We start from the raw sequence: 17946 nt of genomic DNA, 5'->3' as shown, positions 1-17946 counted from the left end.
AAACATGCGTCCGTCCCACCCTCGGCACAGAAACTTCGAGAAGCCTGACAGCAGGTAGGAGAGTGTTGCGCTGGAGGTTAATGCACGTAGCCTGAGCCCAAGCAAGCAGCACACACCAGATGGATAGCGGGAAAAGAAAGGGTCGGAGCTTCGGAGTCGTTAGGACAACCACATGCCCACCCCCTCTCTCTCCTCCAGCTCTCCGTGGTCGCGCTCCCCATCCCGGGCCTCGCCCAGAGTCACTGCGCCGCCCCGACCCGGAGTACGACGCATGCGCGACACCGTTACCGTGGCGATAGAGCGGTTTCTGACGCGCTGGGACTGTGGGTAATAAGGTGGCCATTGTTTCAATTAATAACTTATGCCTCATCGGACAGGAGCAGACCCTTCGGTCCGCAATGTCTGTCCCGAACAGGATGTCAGGTTAGAGTGTAGAAAAAATGAACGGCAGGTGCTGATACACACAAAAGGACACAAACTGGTGGAGTAACAGTGAGAATGGAACATCCGGCCCTCAGGCTGTCCCGTTACGTTCAACCCGCAGGCTCAATACCACCCCTCCACTTCTCATGTGGCAGTAAGGAAGCACACAATTGCAGAATATTATGCTAAAACAGTCACCATTCATTTCAGATATATTAAAGGGAACTGCCCAAAACGGGATCCCATTGTTACTGTAATGTGGAACATCTGCATATACCCAACATGAGGTATCCACACTTGGTTTATGTAGGTACGCATGCAGGGGCGAGATGTAGCTGCTTGATTCCCTGCAGACAGCACAGCCAGAAGTATCAGCCCATGCCATCGTTCGGTATACATGCTACAACTCGTAGTTGTTCTGTAAAGAGGTGGACGGAGCAGGGTTATTCTCGCCTGGTTAAGTGCTATAATATATTTATCCTCCACGGTCACCATAAGCCACCACATATTGTTCTGGGCTGCGGCAATAATCTCCTCTCTTACCACAACTACTACAAACCTACCGACTCCCATAGCTATCTTGACTACACTTCTTCCCACCGTTCCCTGTAAAAAAACTCTATCACCTACTCCTAATTCCTCCGTTTATGCCGTATCTGCGCCCAGGATGAGGTGTTTCATCAGAGATGTCCTCATTCTTTAGGAAACTGGGGTTCCCCTCTTCCATTATAGATGAGGCTCTAACTAGGGTCTCCTCTATATCCCGCAGCTCCGCTCATGCTGCCCCTCTCCCTATTTGTAACAAGGATTATGAGTCCCCCTTGTCCTCGCCTTCCACCCCATCAGCCATCGTGTACAACAAATTATCCTCCAACATTTCCGTCACCTCCGACGGGATCCCACGACTGGCCACATCTTCCCATCTCCACCCCTTTCTGCTTTCCGCAGAGTCCGTTCCCTCCGTCCACTCGTCCGTTCCCACCCAATCCCCAGGTACTTTCCCCTGTAAGCGCAGGAGATGCAACACCTGTCCTTTTACCTCCCCCCTCGACTCCATCCAAGGACCCAAACAGTCTTTCCAGGTGAGGCAGAGGTTCACCTGCACCTCCTCCAACCTCATCTATTGTATCCACTGTTCCAGATGTCAACTTCTCTACATCGACGAGACCAAACGCATGGCTCGGCGATCGTTTCGGTCAACACCTTTGTTCAGTCCGCCTTAACCAACTTGATCTCCCGGTGGCGTAGCACTTCAGCTCCCCCTCCCACTCCCAGTCTGACCTTCTGTCGTGGGCCTCCTCCATTGTCATAGTGATGCCCAGCGCAAATTAGAGGAACAGCATCTCATATTTCGCTTGGTCAGTTTACACCCGAAGATTATATAACTAAATTAATTAAGACAGGGTTAAAATATAAAACACAGCAGAAAAGCCAATTACCACCCTTTTGGGCTGATAATCAATTAATGTGCAAATTTACTTCAAAATGTTATTAGTGTGCAGTGACATTATTTTGTAATGTCTGTTTTTATTATGAAATGTACAAAAAGAGGCTTGAAACTGGTAATTTTATGTATAATTTTATTTTTTTTATCCAATTTTTTTACCCCCATCGGTTCTTTTTCTCTTTTTTTTTTAACCTCACTCACATGCCTGGCAGTTTCGTTGAAGTTCACAGTGTTCAATAGCCTGAAGGTTGTTGGGAAGAAGCTGCTCTTAAATATTAACAGGCAGGAGAGACACACCTGTGGTTTGCTCCTCCATTCAACAAAATCACAGATAATCCTGTGTTAAATCCATTTTCTAGTTTGATTTTGAATTTTTTTAATCAAACCTCTGAGTATTTAGAGATACAACATGGAAATAGGTCTTTCAGCCCACCGAGTCCATGCTGACCATCGATCACCCATGTTCAAGTTTTCTTGAGAATGCTGCATTGAATTCCAATTAATTCCTCTGCCGCAGAAAGCAGTGGAGGCCAGTTCTCTGAATGCATTCAAGAGAGAGGTAGATAGAGCTCTTAAGGATAGCGGAGTCAGGGGATATAGGGAGAAGGCAGGAACGGGGTACTGATTGAGAATGACCAGCCATGATCACATTAAATGGTGGTACTGGCTCGAGGGGCCGAATGGCCTACTCCTGCACCTATTGTCTAATATCTTAGATCTCTGTTTGCAGAAATCTCTCACTTTCAGTACTAAGATTCTTTAATCAGATATCATGCCTCTGGTTCAGGGCCTCATCCAGAGGAACCAGTTTACACCATCCACCTTGTTAAATCCGCTTAGGATGTTGTCTGGCCATAAGACATAGGAGCAGAATTGGGCCATATGTTTAAAGGGAAGCTGAATGAACAGAAAGGCAAGTAGAATTACTAGACTGATCTGTTCTGAATTTCTGTTAAGTTCTTGGTGTTAACTTGTGTGAACTACTTTTACAGGGTATTAGAAGAAAAATATTTCCAGGCGAGAACTTCAAATCAAGTGTCACATCAAGCTCTCACAAAGTCATTACGTTCATCAGCACCTGCATTTCATGGGAGAAAAAAACATTTGCCTGTTTTGCCGCTGGGAAAATATTTCAAACATCAGCACAATGAGCTGGGTAGTGAGATTCGCATGGAGTGGAGGCATGGCACAGAAGTGCCTGTGGCACGAGTTTTAAACCGTTATTCTGTGAGAGAAGAGATCATAGCATTCACAGTGGGAGAAACTGAACACTTGGTGCACATACGTTGATGAGTTGATCAGAAACACCACAGAGTTGACAGTTAAAGGATGAGAAATATTTTCCCAATCAAAGTGATATATTAGTACAGGTTGACTGTTGGAAAAGAATCATTTCCTTATCCCAGCAGAAATATTTTGCATCACTTTGGAGAAGTGGTGCACTTATTTGTTCTTGTGCTCAAACCCCTATTCCTTACTGCAAATGGAACCGTTTCAGTATTCTAACTGCGGGAAACATGTTAAGCAATCCACTACCCTGATGACACATCAGCAGAATTACAACGGTGAGAGGCCATTCAACTGCTCGGAGAACGGGAAGATATTCACTCTCTCGTCTCAGCTGATGATGCAACATCAAGTTCACACCAGGGAGAGGCCGTTTATCTGCTCCGAGTGCGGGAAGGGATTCAGTCGATCGTCCCATCTGATGAGACACCAGCAGGTTCACACCGGAGAGAGGCCGTTCACTTGCTCCGAGTGCGGAAAGGCATTCACCCAGTCGTCCAATTTGGTGACACACCAGCGAATTCACACCGGGGAGAGACCGTTCACCTGCTCCAAGTGTGAGAAGGGATTCAGCAGATTATCCAGTTTAATAACGCACCACCGCGTTCACACAGGGGAGAGGCCGTTCACCTGCTCTGTATGTGGGAAGGGGTTCACTCAGTCATCCAGCCTGGCGATACATCAGCGAATTCACACAGGGGAAAGGCAGTACATCTGCTTGAAATGTGGGAAAGGATTTTGCCTGTCATCACACTTGCTAAGACACCAGCGGGTTCACACCGGGGAGAGGCCATTCACTTGTTCCGAGTGCGGGAAGGGGTTTACTCAGTCGTCCAGCTTAATGACCCACCAACGGGTTCACACCGGGGAGAGGCCTTTCACTTGCACCGATTGTGAGAAGAGATTCAGCCGATTATCCAGCCTGGTGACGCATCAGCGGGTTCACACTGGGGAGAGGCCGTTCACCTGCACTGAATGCGGGCGAGGATTCACACAGTCGTCCAGCCTAGTGACTCACCAGCGTGTTCACACTGGAGAGAGGCAGTTCATCTGCTCTGTGTGTGGGAAGGGATTCAGTCGCTCATCCCACCTGCTGAGACATCAGCGAATCCACACCGGGGAGAGGCCCTACACGTGTTCCGAGTGTGGGAAGGGATTCACTCGTTCGTCCCATCTGCAGAGACACCAGCGTGTTCACACAGGGGAGCAGCCGTACACCTGCGCCAAATGCGGGAAGGGATTCACCCAATCCTCTAACCTGATGATACACCAGCGAGTTCACACCGGAGAGAAGCCCTTCACCTGCCCCAAGTGTGAAAAAAGATTTCCAGATTCCTCTTACTTGCTGAGGCACCAGCGGATTCATACCGGTGAGAGGCCGTTCATCTGCACAGAATGTGGGAAGGGGTTCACTCAGTCATCGGCCCTTGCCAGACACCAGCGAGTCCACACTGGGGAGAAACCATTCACCTGCTCCCAGTGTGGAAAAGGATTTTCTCTGTCTTCCCACCTGCTGAGACACCAGCGAATTCACACTGGAGAGAAGATTTTAAAGACTGGGATATAAAGTATTTAAACGTTGTGGTTACTGAGACTGGTTATGTTCTGCGATTCTTGCTGCTGCTAATCACGCCCAGAATTAATCCCTGGTTAATGGCACAGTTCGGGTTTATTTCTGTTGATGCTGAGAACCCCTGTGGTTGGGCAGTTTAATATTGGCACACTCCGACTTGTGTAATAGGCGACTTACGTAAATGAGCATTTACGTAACCAATTCTTTAAGCCCACTGATGCCCATGTGGTCTCCCCGGCAACCCTCTCACCTGGTCTCCACAGCGGAGTTCCCAACGGATCCCCGTGGTGGAGCTCCCGCCTGGTCACCACAGCGGAGTTCCTGCCTGGTCACCACTGTGGAGCTCCCGCCTGGTCCTGTTGGTGGAGCTCCTGCCTGCTCTCCGCGGCAGAGCTCCCACCTAGTTTCCCATTCTAATGGTAAATTTGCACCTGCGCAGCATCACTTCTATTTCCGAATTGCATACCATCTGATTTATGCAAGGGTCTGCAAGACATAACCCTTACGTAAGTCGGGGATTGTCTGTATTATAGATGTACGATAAATAAATTAGTTCTGTTGTCAACATACTGTACAGCAATTCGTGAATTTATGAAAGGCACTGCAGGAAAAATATTTTTTTTTAACAAAGTTTATTTCTGATTTTTTATTAATACAGCTTTGACAATTCAATGCATTAACACATTAGTGCTGATAGATATCCCCCCACCCACCACCCACAATACCATTCAGAGGGTATACAACTTAAGATATGCAAGGAAAATAAGTAAACATAAACATAAGCATAAAAAAAAGACAAAGTTTTTTTTAAATTGCGCAAAAAAAAAAAAAAAATTTTTAAAAAAAAGATGAATTGTTAGAGGTTTAAAGCAGTACACCATATTATCTAGGGCACTAACACGCATAAAAACAGAAGAGGGAAGCAGAAAAATTGGAATGTTAAGACATATCACAAAGACAGCCTTCTTCCACCTCAAAAACATTGCCCGTCTCCGTCCATTCCTCTCCTTCACAGCTGCAGAAACCCTCATCCACGCCTTCATCACCTCCCGTCTGGACTACTGCAACAGCCTCCTCTATGGCTCACCCTCAAAAATCATCAGTAAACTTCAATACATTCAAAACTCCGCTGCCCGTCTACTCACCCACTCCCCCATCCGTGACCATATCACCCCCGTCCTTTACAAACTCCACTGGCTCCCCATCCCCCAAATCCTCCTCATGACCTACAAAGCCCTCCATAACCTGGCCCCATCCTACCTGACTGACCTCCTCCACAGGCACACTCCCACCTGCACCCTCCGCTCTGCTGCTGCCAATCTCCTGTCCCCCCCCATCCGGACCAAACTCAGATCCTGGGGGGACAGGGCTTTCTCCATCGCTGCTCCCACCCTATGGAACTCACTACCCCAAACCGTCAGAGACTCCTCCTCACTCACCACATTCAAAACATCACTGAAGTCTCACCTCTTCAGCACTGCCTTCAACCACTGAAGGTCACCTCACCTTCTGTCTCCTTTCTCTGTTCGTTTACTTATTTATCTATTTATTCACTTCTCTATGTTCTAGAAATCCCTGTAAAGCGTCTTTGAGTGTTTGAAAAGCGCTATATAAATGTAATGCATTATTATTATTATTATTATATCAGGGACCATTCTAATACTTCAATTCCACTCTTAATTACATACACACATATCAAAGACTCTATCAATCATAAAATTATCAGAGCCTAAAGCATCAATACAACTAAGAAAAGGTTGCCATATCAATGTAAACTTGTCAGCTGATTCCCCAACAGTATACCTAATCTCCAATTTAATGAAATACAACATATCCCTAATCCACTATGCAAATGTTGGAGGGTTACAATCTTTCCATCTGAGCAACATTTGTCGTCTGGCCACCATCGTGGCAAAAGACAAAAGATTTAGTTTATTATTATTTAATGCAAAATTTTGTGTTACCACACCGAATAAAGCACGAGGAGCTGATGGTTCTAAGGATTCATTAGTAGTTTGGGAGAGCATATCGAATATTAATTGTCAAAAATTAGATAACTTAGGACAATCCCAAAACATATGAATTAAAGTGGCTTGGTTCTGCCTGCAGCGGTCACACATGGAGTCTATATTGGGTGTGAATTGGGCTAGCTTAGCTTTGGTCCAGTGCAGTCGCTGGAGAATCTTAAACTGCATAACAGTATGCTTCATGCATATCGAAGATGTGTATATACCCCCAATCAATATACCCCCAATCATCTTTGACCAGATGGAGCCTGAAATTTTCATACCCAGATCCCCTTCCCACTGCTCTTTAAGGGTGTTAAGACTTGCCATGTTTTCTCTCGTTAATAAAGAATATATGTCACCTATCTTTCCCTTTCTGAATGATGTGATGTCATTCATTGAGTCTAGGAGTGTGTGAGGGCTGTGAAGGGAATTGCATGATATTAGAAGATATGAAGCTGCGGATTTGCATATACCTAAAGAAGTGTGACCTAGAGATATTGAATTTCTGAACAATCTGCACAAAAGATGCAAACAAACCATTTATAAACATGTCTTTAAATGTACGGACCCCATGATTGAGCCAAGCACTGAATGAAGCATCTGTCGAAGGTGGCAGGAATGCATGGTTCCTTACAATAGGAGTGAGTATTGAGAATTTACAGATATCAAAGGATTGTCTGAATTGCTTCCATATTTTTAAAGAATTAATAACAACTGTGTTAGAAGTGTATTTGGTAATAGGCTCTGGATATGGCAGACCTGAACATAAGGCAAATAATGAGGTGTTCTTACAAGAGTCTCTAGAATTAGCCAGTCAGGTACAGTGGTTAACACATTTCTTTCCATCCAATAAGAAATACTTTTAATATTTGCTGCCCAATAGTAGAACTGAAAGTTTGGCAGTCCAAGCCCTCCCTGTTGATGAAGTCTTTGTAGTATAGCTTTGCGTATATGTGGATTCTTTATATTCCAAATAAAGGAAGAAAGCTTTCTATCCAGAGAAATGAAGAACGTTTTAGTTAAGGAAACTGGTATACACTGAAACGTATAAAGAAGCTTGGGCAATATGTTCATTTTTAGAGTGTTAATCCTACCTGCCAGCGATAGAAGTAACAGATCCCAATGGTCAATATCCTCTTTAATAGAGGACAGGAGAGGGGGAAAATTTGCTGAGAAAAGGTCATTAAATTTATGTGTGACCCTGATACCAATATATTTTATTTTGACCATGCACACTTTAAACGGGACCATACGTATAAACAGGAATTCTCTTGATGCCAGATTTAAGAGCATCAATTCACTCTTTTGTGTGTTAACTTTGTAGCCAGAGATTTTGTCAAATTTACTTAAGAGATTAAGAACTGCAGGAAGAGATGAGGAAGGATCAGACAAATAATGTAACATATCGTCTGCATATAGCGAGACTTTATGTTCCAACCCTGCCCTTGTAATACCTTTAATATCTTTATTGCTACGTAAAGCTATAGCCAATGGCTCAATTGTAATCGCAAAAAGATCGGGGGACAGTGGACAACCCTGCCTTGTCCCTCGTGTCAGTGAAAAATAAGGTGATATATTATTATTAGTACGTACTGCCGCCATTGGCGAGCTATATAGAATTTTGATCTATAATAAAAAAATTGGTCCAAATCCAAATCTCTCAAGAGTATGAAATAAATAGTCCCACTCCACCCAATCAGTGGAGTGGATAAAAAGGAAAATGTTGTTTAAAGGAAAATTGGTAAATTGGAAAGGCTGAGCATAATTGATCCTGGCTATTTTGGTGCAGTGTAGCCAGAGTGAATAATATTGTAGCAATAGTTTATAAATCAAATATCCATCATTTGAGGAATTGCTGTGCATGAATGTCCCTAAAATCTACAGTAAGAAGTTAGGCCATTCGGCCCAGCGGGCCCTGTCACTTTCTATGCTCCACACCAGCCTCCCATCTCATTCTGCTGGAACATTCTCACATTTCACTCACCATTGTGTTCATTCAGCTTCCCTTCAAAGACTGGAATTTAGAAGGATGAGGGGGGATCTTATAGAAACATACAAAGTAATAAAAGGACTGGAAAAGCTAGATGCAGGAAACATGTTCCCAATGTTGGGGGAGTCCAGAACCAGGGACCACAGTCTAAGAATAAAGGAGAGGCCATTCAAAACTGAGATGAGAAAAAACTTTTTCACCCAGAGTTGTAAATTTGTGGAATCCTCTGCTACGGAAGGCAGTGGAGGCCAATTTACTGGATGAATTTAAAAGAGAATTAGATAGCGCTCTTGGGGCTAGCGGAATCAAGGGTTATGGGGAGAAGGCAGGCACGGGTTACTGATTGTGGGTGATCAGCTATGGTCACAATGAATGGCCGTACTGGTTTAAAGTGCCAAATGGTCTCCTCCTGCACCTATTTGCTATGTTTCTATCCATCATCCTTATTGCACAACATTCAGTTTGAAGGATGTTCCCACCTGCCCTGGTCTTCAATTATGTCCAATTTGCCTTTCACTATAATGTACTGGAACCCTGGCCCAAAGAACAAAGAGGAACTGACTGTTGCATTTGGCAGTAAACCAGGATGCACCTTTTCCCCATGAAACCAAGTGGCAACGGGGCCAGGAGCTGGTAATCCTTGGAGGCAACCTCATTAAAGGTGCACCCCCCAATGTCAGCATGTGGGGAGGACATGGTGATCAGCAGGAGTGCTGTGGTGGCTGCAGCTACAGTCTCCAGTCTTCTGCTATCTCCCAGCCTAAGACCAGGGCCAAATAAAATCAAGCCCAGAGCAACGACACAGGAAGCGGGTCAGGCCAGGTCCAATCTTCTAGGAATCCAAATCAAGCACTGTTTTGAAGAAGTCCCAAACCGAAACATCACCTATCCATGTTTTCCTGAGATGCTGCATGACTCACTGAACTACTCCAGCACTTGTGTCTTCTCCAGCATGGTTCTGGTGGATACAGATCTGCATCTTTATGAAAGATGAGGCGGCACGGTAGCGCAGCGGTAGAGTTGCTGCTTTACAGCGAATGCAGCGCCGGAGACTCAGGTTCGATCCTGACTACGGGTGCTGCACTGTAAGGAGTTTGTACGTTCTCCCCGTGACCTGCGTGGGTTTTCTCCGAGATCTTCGGTTTCCTCCCACACTCCAAAGACGTACAGGTATGTAGGTTAATTGGCTGGGTAAATGTAAAAATTGTCCCTAGTGGGTGTAGGATAGTGTTAATGTACGGGGATCACTGGGCGGCACGGACTTGGAGGGCCGAAAAGGCCTGTTTCCGGCTGTATATATATATGATATGATATGATATGAACATACTTGCTGTAGATAGAAGACAACATTCCCGCATAGAAAAGATGTCTGAATCTAGTAGGTAAAGGTTTGGGGAAGGGGCAGGACGTTTTGGAGGGGATCTATGCAAGAACATTTTCACCCAAGTGTGATTGAAATCTGGAATGTTCTGCCGGAGCAGGTCGTGGAGGCAGATACCCAGGGAACCTAAAATAAGCACCTAGATAAGTACTTATTTCTTAAGTGAAACACTAAATGCTAGGGCGAACTCAGTGGGTTAGAGATGCGGCCTGACTGCTGAGTTACTCGAGCCTTTGAGTTTCAGAAAAGATTAAAATGTCATCTAACACACCCAGCGAAACTTGACAAGTCTTCTGCTCATCACTTTACCTTATGGGATCTTGAATGCAAACCACAGGATATGAGTTCAAATGGACACACAGGAGCAGAAATCAGATATAGATCACTGTCCTTGCAGGACTTGTGATGTTGGTTGGTAAAGTGTACGGGATCCATAAAGAGGTATGGAGTACCAATGCTCAAGAGATTTTTGTTGATTCTTCATAGAACACTTATTTGCCTGGAGCTGAAGTATTCTATCCAGTTTTGGGCACCACATTTTAGGGTGTAATATTGTGCTGCCTTAAAGGTTGAAACTACTAAGTGGCCTGTACAGGAATTGAACCCGCAGCCTTGGCATGAGCACCATGCTCTATCCAATTGAAATGCCTGGTCCTGCTGCTGGGAACAAACTGGCAGGGAGAATAGTGGAAGCTGATTTAGTTGTGGTGTTCAAAGCGAAGGTGGGATCGTACATGAAAGGAAAATATTTGTAGTGTTGTAGTAATCAAGCTGCTTTATTCTTGCTTGCCCTGCCATTCACACACTGGTTCAAACTGACCTCCATTGTGTGATTCTGTTCCCTTCTTGGGTAGCCTTTGGGAATGAAATGACTAGATGTCATTCTAGTTCTGTGGGTTTTAAGATGGATGATGAGGCTAATATGGGATGTTGATTGGCAAGCTCAAGATGATACTTGATGGGGAGAAGCTCCTTGTACAATATGAAGAGGGCCTCCATGTACTCCTATGCGGAATCAATGTTCTCTACGCCTTTCCAAATGCTGCTCCTCCATTTTGACTGGTCAAGGATTTCCAAAAGTCAGTGGCAATATTGCAATTTTGCACAGAGACTCTGAGGACATTTTGAAGCATTTGGTCTGGCAATCCCATGGTTACCAGCGGTCACTGGTTGCTCAGTGGTGAGTGTCTGTTTCAGGAGTCTGGTGTCGAATAAGCAAAAACATGACCAGTCCAAACGAACCAAGAAACTAATTAGAGACATAAGGAAATGCAGATGCTGGAGTCTTGGTGGAAGAGATTATGCCTGACCCGCTAAATCACTCCAGCACTTTGTGTCTTTCATTGTAAAACCAACATCTTGTTTCTCCGGAGATGTTGCCTGACCCGCTGAGTTACTCCAACATTTTGTGTCTTTTGAAGTGGAGGAAGCTTTTGGGCACATTCCCACTCGGATGTGGGGCAAGTGACGCCTTGAAGAACACGCAGAGACCAACTGTGGATGCTGGTTGACACCGTTTCAGGTCGAGACTATTCTTCAGACTCAAGAAGCATTCAGTCTGATGAAAGGTCTCGACCCGAAACCTCATCTATTCCTTCTATCCAGTGAAAGCTGCCTGTCCCGCTGAGTTACTCCAGCATTTTGTGTCCATCTGGAAGCTGCAAACATTTTACTCCCCGCTCTCCATTCAGCTGCCGGGGGACGATTACTTTCTGTACCAGATACAGGAAATGATGCCCCAAACATGCGTCCGTCCCACCCTCGGCACAGAAACTTCGAGAAGCCTGACAGCAGGTAGGAGAGTGTTGCGCTGGAGGTTAATGCACGTAGCCTGAGCCCAAGCAAGCAGCACACACCAGATGGATAGCGGGAAAAGAAAGGGTCGGAGCTTCGGAGTCGTTAGGACAACCACATGCCCACCCCCTCTCTCTCCTCCAGCTCTCCGTGGTCGCGCTCCCCATCCCGGGCCTCGCCCAGAGTCACTGCGCCGCCCCGACCCGGAGTACGACGCATGCGCGACACCGTTACCGTTGGATGGTAGAGCGGTTTCTGGCGCGCTGGAATAAGGTAGCCATTGTTTCCATTAACAACTTTGTTCTGCCTCTTTGGACGGGAGCAGACCCTTCGGCCCGCAATGTCGGTGCCGAACAGGATGTCAGGTTAGAGTGTAGAAAAAATGAACGGCAGGTGCTAATACACACAAAAGGACACAAACTGGTGGAGTAACAGTGAGAATCAGTCAGGCTGTCCCGTTACGTTCGACCCGCAGGCTCAATACCACCCCTCCACTTCTCATGTGGCAGTAAGGAAGCACACAATTGCAGAATATTATGCTAAAACAGTCACCATCCACTTCAGATATATTAAAGGGAATTGCCACAACGGGATCCCATTGTTACTGTAATGTGGAACATCTACATATACCCAACATGAGGTATCCACACTTGGTTTATCTAGGTACGCATGCAGGGGCGAGAGGTAGCTGTTTGATTCCCTGCAGACAGCACAGCCAGAAGTATCAGCCCACGCCATCGTTCGGTATACACGCTGCAACTCGTAGTTGTTCTGTAAAGAGCAGGACGGAGCAGGGTTACTCTCGCCTGGTTAAGTGCTATAATAGATTTATCCTCCACGGTCACCGTAAACCACCACATATTGTTCTGGGCTGCGGCAATAATCTCTTCTCTTACTACAACTACTACAAACCTACCGACTCCCATAGCTATCTTGACTACACTTCTTCCCACCGTTCCCTGTAAAAAAACTCTTATCACCTACTCCCAATTCCTCCGTTTATGCCGCATCTGCGCCCAGGATGAGGTGTTTCATCAGAGATGTCCTCATTCTTTAGCAAACTGAGGTTCCCCTCTTCCATTATAGATGAGGCTCTCACTAGGGTCTCCTCTATATCCTGCAGCTCCGCTCATGCTCCCCCTCTCCCTATTTGTAACAAGGATTACGAGTCCCCCTTGTCCGCGCCTTTCACCCCATCAGCCATCGTATACAACAAATTATCCTCCAACATTTCCGTCACCTCCGACGGGATCCCACGACTGGCCACATCTTCCCATCTCCACCTCTTTCTGCTTTCCGCAGAGTCCGTTCCCTCCGTCCACTCGTCCGTTCCCACCCAATCCCCAGGTACTTTCCCCTGTAACCGCAGGAGATGCAACACCTGTCCCTTTACCTCCCCCCTCGACTCCATCCAAGGACCCAAACAGTCTTTCCAGGTGAGGCAGAGGTTCACCTGCACCTCCTCCAACCTCATCTATTGTATCCACTGTTCCAGATGTCAACTTCTCTACATCGACGAGACCAAACACATGGCTCGGCGATCGTTTCGCTCAACAACTTTGTTCAGTTCGCCTTAACCAACTTGATCTCCCGGTGGCGTAGCACTTCAGCTCCCCCTCCCAGTCTGACCTTTCTGTCTTGGGCCTCCTCCATTGTCATAGTGAGGCCCAGCGCAAATTAGAGGAACAGCATCTCATATTTCGCTTGGGTAGTTTACACCCGAAGATTATATAACTAAATTAATTAAGACAGGGTTAAAATATAAAACACAGCAGAAAAGCCAATTACCACCCTTTTGGGCTGATAATCAATTAATGTGCAAATTTACTTCAAAATGTTATTAGTGTGCAGTGACATATTCACATTATTTTGTAATGTCTTTTTATTATGAAATGTACAAAAAGAGGCTTGAAACTGGTAATTTTATGTGTAAATTTTCAGAACATTTCCAGTTTTTTTACCCCCATTGTACAAGCAATTGGTTCATTTCCTCTTTTTTTTACCTCACTCACATGCCTGGCAGTTTCGTTGAAGTTCACAGTGCTCAATAGCCTGAAGGTTGTTGGGAAGAAGCTGCTCTTGAATATTAACAGGCACGAGAGGCACACCTGTGGGTTGCTCCTCCATTCAACAAAATCACAGATAATCCTGTGTTAAATCCATTTTCTAGTTTGATTTTGAAAACTTTTAATCAAACCTTTGAGTATTTAGAGATACAACATAGGAATAGGTCTTTCAGCCCACCGAGTCCATGCTGACCATCGATCACCCATGTTCAAGTTTTCTTGAGAATGCTGCATTGAATTCCAATGAATTCCTCTGCCTCAGAAAGCAGTGGAGGCCAGTTCTCTGAATGCATTCAAGAGAGAGGTAGATAGAGCTCTTAAGGATAGCGGAGTCAAGGGATATGGGGAGAAGGCAGGAACGGGGTACTGATTGAGAATGACCAGCCATGATCACATTGAATGGTGGTACTGGCTCGAGGGTCCGAATGGCCTACTCCTGCACCTATTGTCTAATATCTTAGATCTCTGTTTGCAGAAATCTCTCACTTTCAGTACTAAGATTCCTTAATCAGATATCATGCCTCTGGTTCAGGGCCTCATCCAGAGGAACCAGTTTACACCATCCACCTTGTTAAATCCGCTTAGTATGTTGTCTGGCCATAAGACATAGGAGCAGAATTGGGCTATATGTTTAAAGGGAAGCTGAATGAACAGAAAGGCAAGTAGAATTACTAGACTGATCTGTTCTGAATTTCTGTTAAGTTCTTGGTGTTAACTTGTGTGAACTACTTTTAAAGGGTATTAGAAGAAAAATATTTCCAGGCGGGAACTTCAAATCAAGTGTCACATCAAGCTCTCACAAAGTCATTACGTTCATCAGCACCTGCATTTCATGGGAGAAAAAAACATTTGCCTGTTTTGCCGCTGGAAAAATATTTCAAACATCAGCACAATGAGCAGGGTAGTGAGATTCGCATGGAGTGGAGGCATGGCACAGAAGTGCCTGTGGCACGAGTTTTAAACCGTTACACTGTGAGAGAGCATATCGCAGCATTCACAGTGGGAGAAACTGAACACTTGGTGCACGTACGTTGATGAGTTGATCAGAAACACCACAGAGTTGACAGTTAAAGGATGAGAAATATTTTCCCAATCAAAGTAATATATTAGTACAGGTTGACTGTTGGAAAAGAATCATTTCCTTATCCCAGCAGAAATATTTTGCATCACTTTGGAGAAGTGGTGCACTTATTTGTTTTTGTGCTCAAACCCCTATTCCTTACTGCAAATGGAACCGTTTCAGATACATCAGCGAATTCACAAAGGGGAAAGGCAGTACATCTGCTTGAAATGTGGGAAAGGATTTTGCCTGTCATCACACTTGCTAAGACACCAGCGGGTTCACACCGGGGAGAGACCGTTCACTTGTTCCGAGTGCGGGAAGGGGTTCACTCAGTCGTCCAGCTTAATGACGCACCAACGGGTTCACACCGGGGAGAGGCCCTTCACTTGCACCGATTGTGAGAAGAGATTCAGCCGATTATCCAGCCTGGTGACACACCGGCGCGTTCATACTGGGGAGAGGCCGTTCACCTGCACTGAATGCGGGCGAGGATTCACACAGTTGTCCAGCCTAGTGACTCACCAGCGTGTTCACACTGGAGAGAGGCAGTTCATCTGCTCTGTGTGTGGGAAGGGATTCAGAAACTCATCCCACCTGCTGAGACATCAGCGAATCCACACCGGGGAGAGGCCCTACACCTGCTCCGAGTGTGGGAAGGGATTCACTCGTTCGTCCCATCTGCAGAGACACCAGCGGGTTCACACAGGGGAGCAGCCGTACACCTGCGCCAAATGCGGGAAGGGATTCACCCAATCCTCTAACCTGAAGATACACCAGCGAGTTCACACCCGAGAGAAGCCCTTCACCTGCCCCAAGTGTGGAAAAAGATTTCCAGATTCCTCTTACTTGCTGAGACACCAGCGGGTTCATACCGGGGAGAGGCCGTTCACTTGTTCCGAGTGCGGGAAGGGGTTCACTCAGTCGTCCAGCTTAATGACGCACCAACGGGTTCACACCGGGGAGAGGCCCTTCACTTGCACCGATTGTGAGAAGAGATTCAGCCAATTATCCAGCCTGGTGACACACCAGCGCGTTCACACTGGGGAGAGGCCTTTCACCTGCACTGAATGCGGGCGAGGATTCACACAGTCGTCTAGCCTAGTGACTCACCAGTGTGTTCACACTGGAGAGAGGCAGTTCATCTGCTCTGTGTGTGGGAAGGGATTCAGTCGCTCATCCCACCTGCTGAGACATCAACGAATCCACACCGGGGAGAGTCCCTACACCTGCTCCGAGTGTGGGAAGGGATTCACTCATTCGTCCCATCTGCAGAGACACCAGCGGGTTCACACAGGGGAGCAGCCGTACACCTGCGCCAAATGCGGGAAGGGATTCACCCAATCCTCTAACCTGATGATACACCAGCGAGTTCACACCGGAGAGAAGCCCTTCACCTGCCCCAAGTGTGAAAAAAGATTTCCAGATTCCTCTTACTTGCTGAGGCACCAGCGGATTCACACCGGTGAGAGGCCGTTCATCTGCACAGAATGTGGGAAGGGGTTTACTCAGTCATCGGCCCTTGCCAGACACCAGCGAGTCCACACTGGGGAGAAACCATTCACCTGCTCCCAGTGTGAAAAAGGATTTTCTCTGTCTTTCCACCTGCTGAGACACCAGCAAATTCACACTGGAGAGAAGATTTTAAAGATTGGGATATAAAGTATTTAAACGTTGTGGTTACTGAGACTGGTTATGTTCTGCAATTCTTGCTGCTGCTAATCACGCCCAGAATTAATCCCTGGTTATTGGCACAGTTCGGGTTCATTTCTGTTGATGCTGAGAACCCCTGTGGTTGGGCAGTTTAATATTGGCACACTCCGACTTGTGTAATAGGCGACTTACGTAAATGAGCATTTACGTAACCAATTCTTTAAGCCCACTGATGCCCATGTGGTCTCCCCGGCGGAGCTCCCACCTGGTCTCCACAGCGGAGTTCCCAACGGATCCCCGTGGTTGAGCTCCCGCTTGGTCACCACAGCGGAGTTCCTGCCTGGTCACCACTGTGGAGCTCCCGCCTGGTCCTGTTGGTGGAGCTCCTGCCTGCTCTCCGCGGCAGAGCTCCCCCCTAGTTTCCCAGTCGGATGGCAAATTTGCACCTGCGCAGTATCACTTCTATTTCCGAATTGCATACCATCTGATTCATGCAAGGGTCTGCAAGACATAACCCTTACGTAAGTCGGGGAGTGTCTGTATTATAGATGTACGATAAATAAATTAGTTCTGTTGTCAACATACTGTACAGCAATTCGTGAATTTATGAAAGGCACTCCAGGAAAATGATTTTTTTTTTAACAAAGTTCATTTCTGATTTCTTATTAATACAGCTTTGACAATTCAATGCATTAACACATTAGTGCTGATAGATACCCCACCACCCACAATACCATTCAGAGGGTATACAACTTAAGATATGCAAGGAAAATAAGTAAACATAAACATAAAAAAAAGACAAAGTAAAAAAAGAATTACGCCAAAAAATAAATCAATAAATAGTTTTAAAAATATATATTAATTGTTAGAGGTTTAAAGCAGTCCACCATATTATCTAGGGCACTAACACGCATAAAAACAGAAGAGGGAAGCAGAAAAATCGGAATGTTAAGACATATCAGGGACCATTCTAATACTTCAATTCCACTCTTAATTACATACGCACATATCAAAGACTCTACTCAATCATAAAATTATCAGAGCCTAAAGCATCAATACAACTAAGAAAAGGTTGCCATATCAATGTAAACTTGTCAGCTGATTCCCTAATACTATACCTAATCTTCTCTAATTTAATAAAATACAACATATCCCTAATCCACTGTGCAAATGTTGGAGGGTTACAATCTTTCCATCTGATCAAGATTTGTCATCTGGCCACCAGCGTGGTAAAAGGCAAAAGATTTAGTTTATTATTATTTA

At 45.7% G+C, this 17946-nt stretch overlaps 1 protein-coding gene across 1 annotated transcript; it reads left to right on the top strand.

Moving 5' to 3' along the window:
* LOC144601147 (uncharacterized) lies at positions 1-17194 on the top strand. Its single transcript, XM_078413102.1, is given in 5 exon segments — positions 1-54; positions 2863-4707; positions 13913-13962; positions 15214-16650; positions 16653-17194. Coding segments are annotated over 4 exon segments (3027 nt in total). The 5' UTR covers positions 1-54; positions 2863-3353; the 3' UTR covers positions 16839-17194.
* The last annotated feature ends 752 nt before the right edge of the window (positions 17195-17946 follow it).

The sequence above is a fragment of the Rhinoraja longicauda genome, chromosome 16, assembly GCF_053455715.1.
Source record: "Rhinoraja longicauda isolate Sanriku21f chromosome 16, sRhiLon1.1, whole genome shotgun sequence".
Lineage (NCBI taxonomy): Eukaryota > Metazoa > Chordata > Chondrichthyes > Rajiformes > Arhynchobatidae > Rhinoraja > Rhinoraja longicauda.
This window is presented reverse-complemented; position numbering and strand designations above follow the sequence as displayed.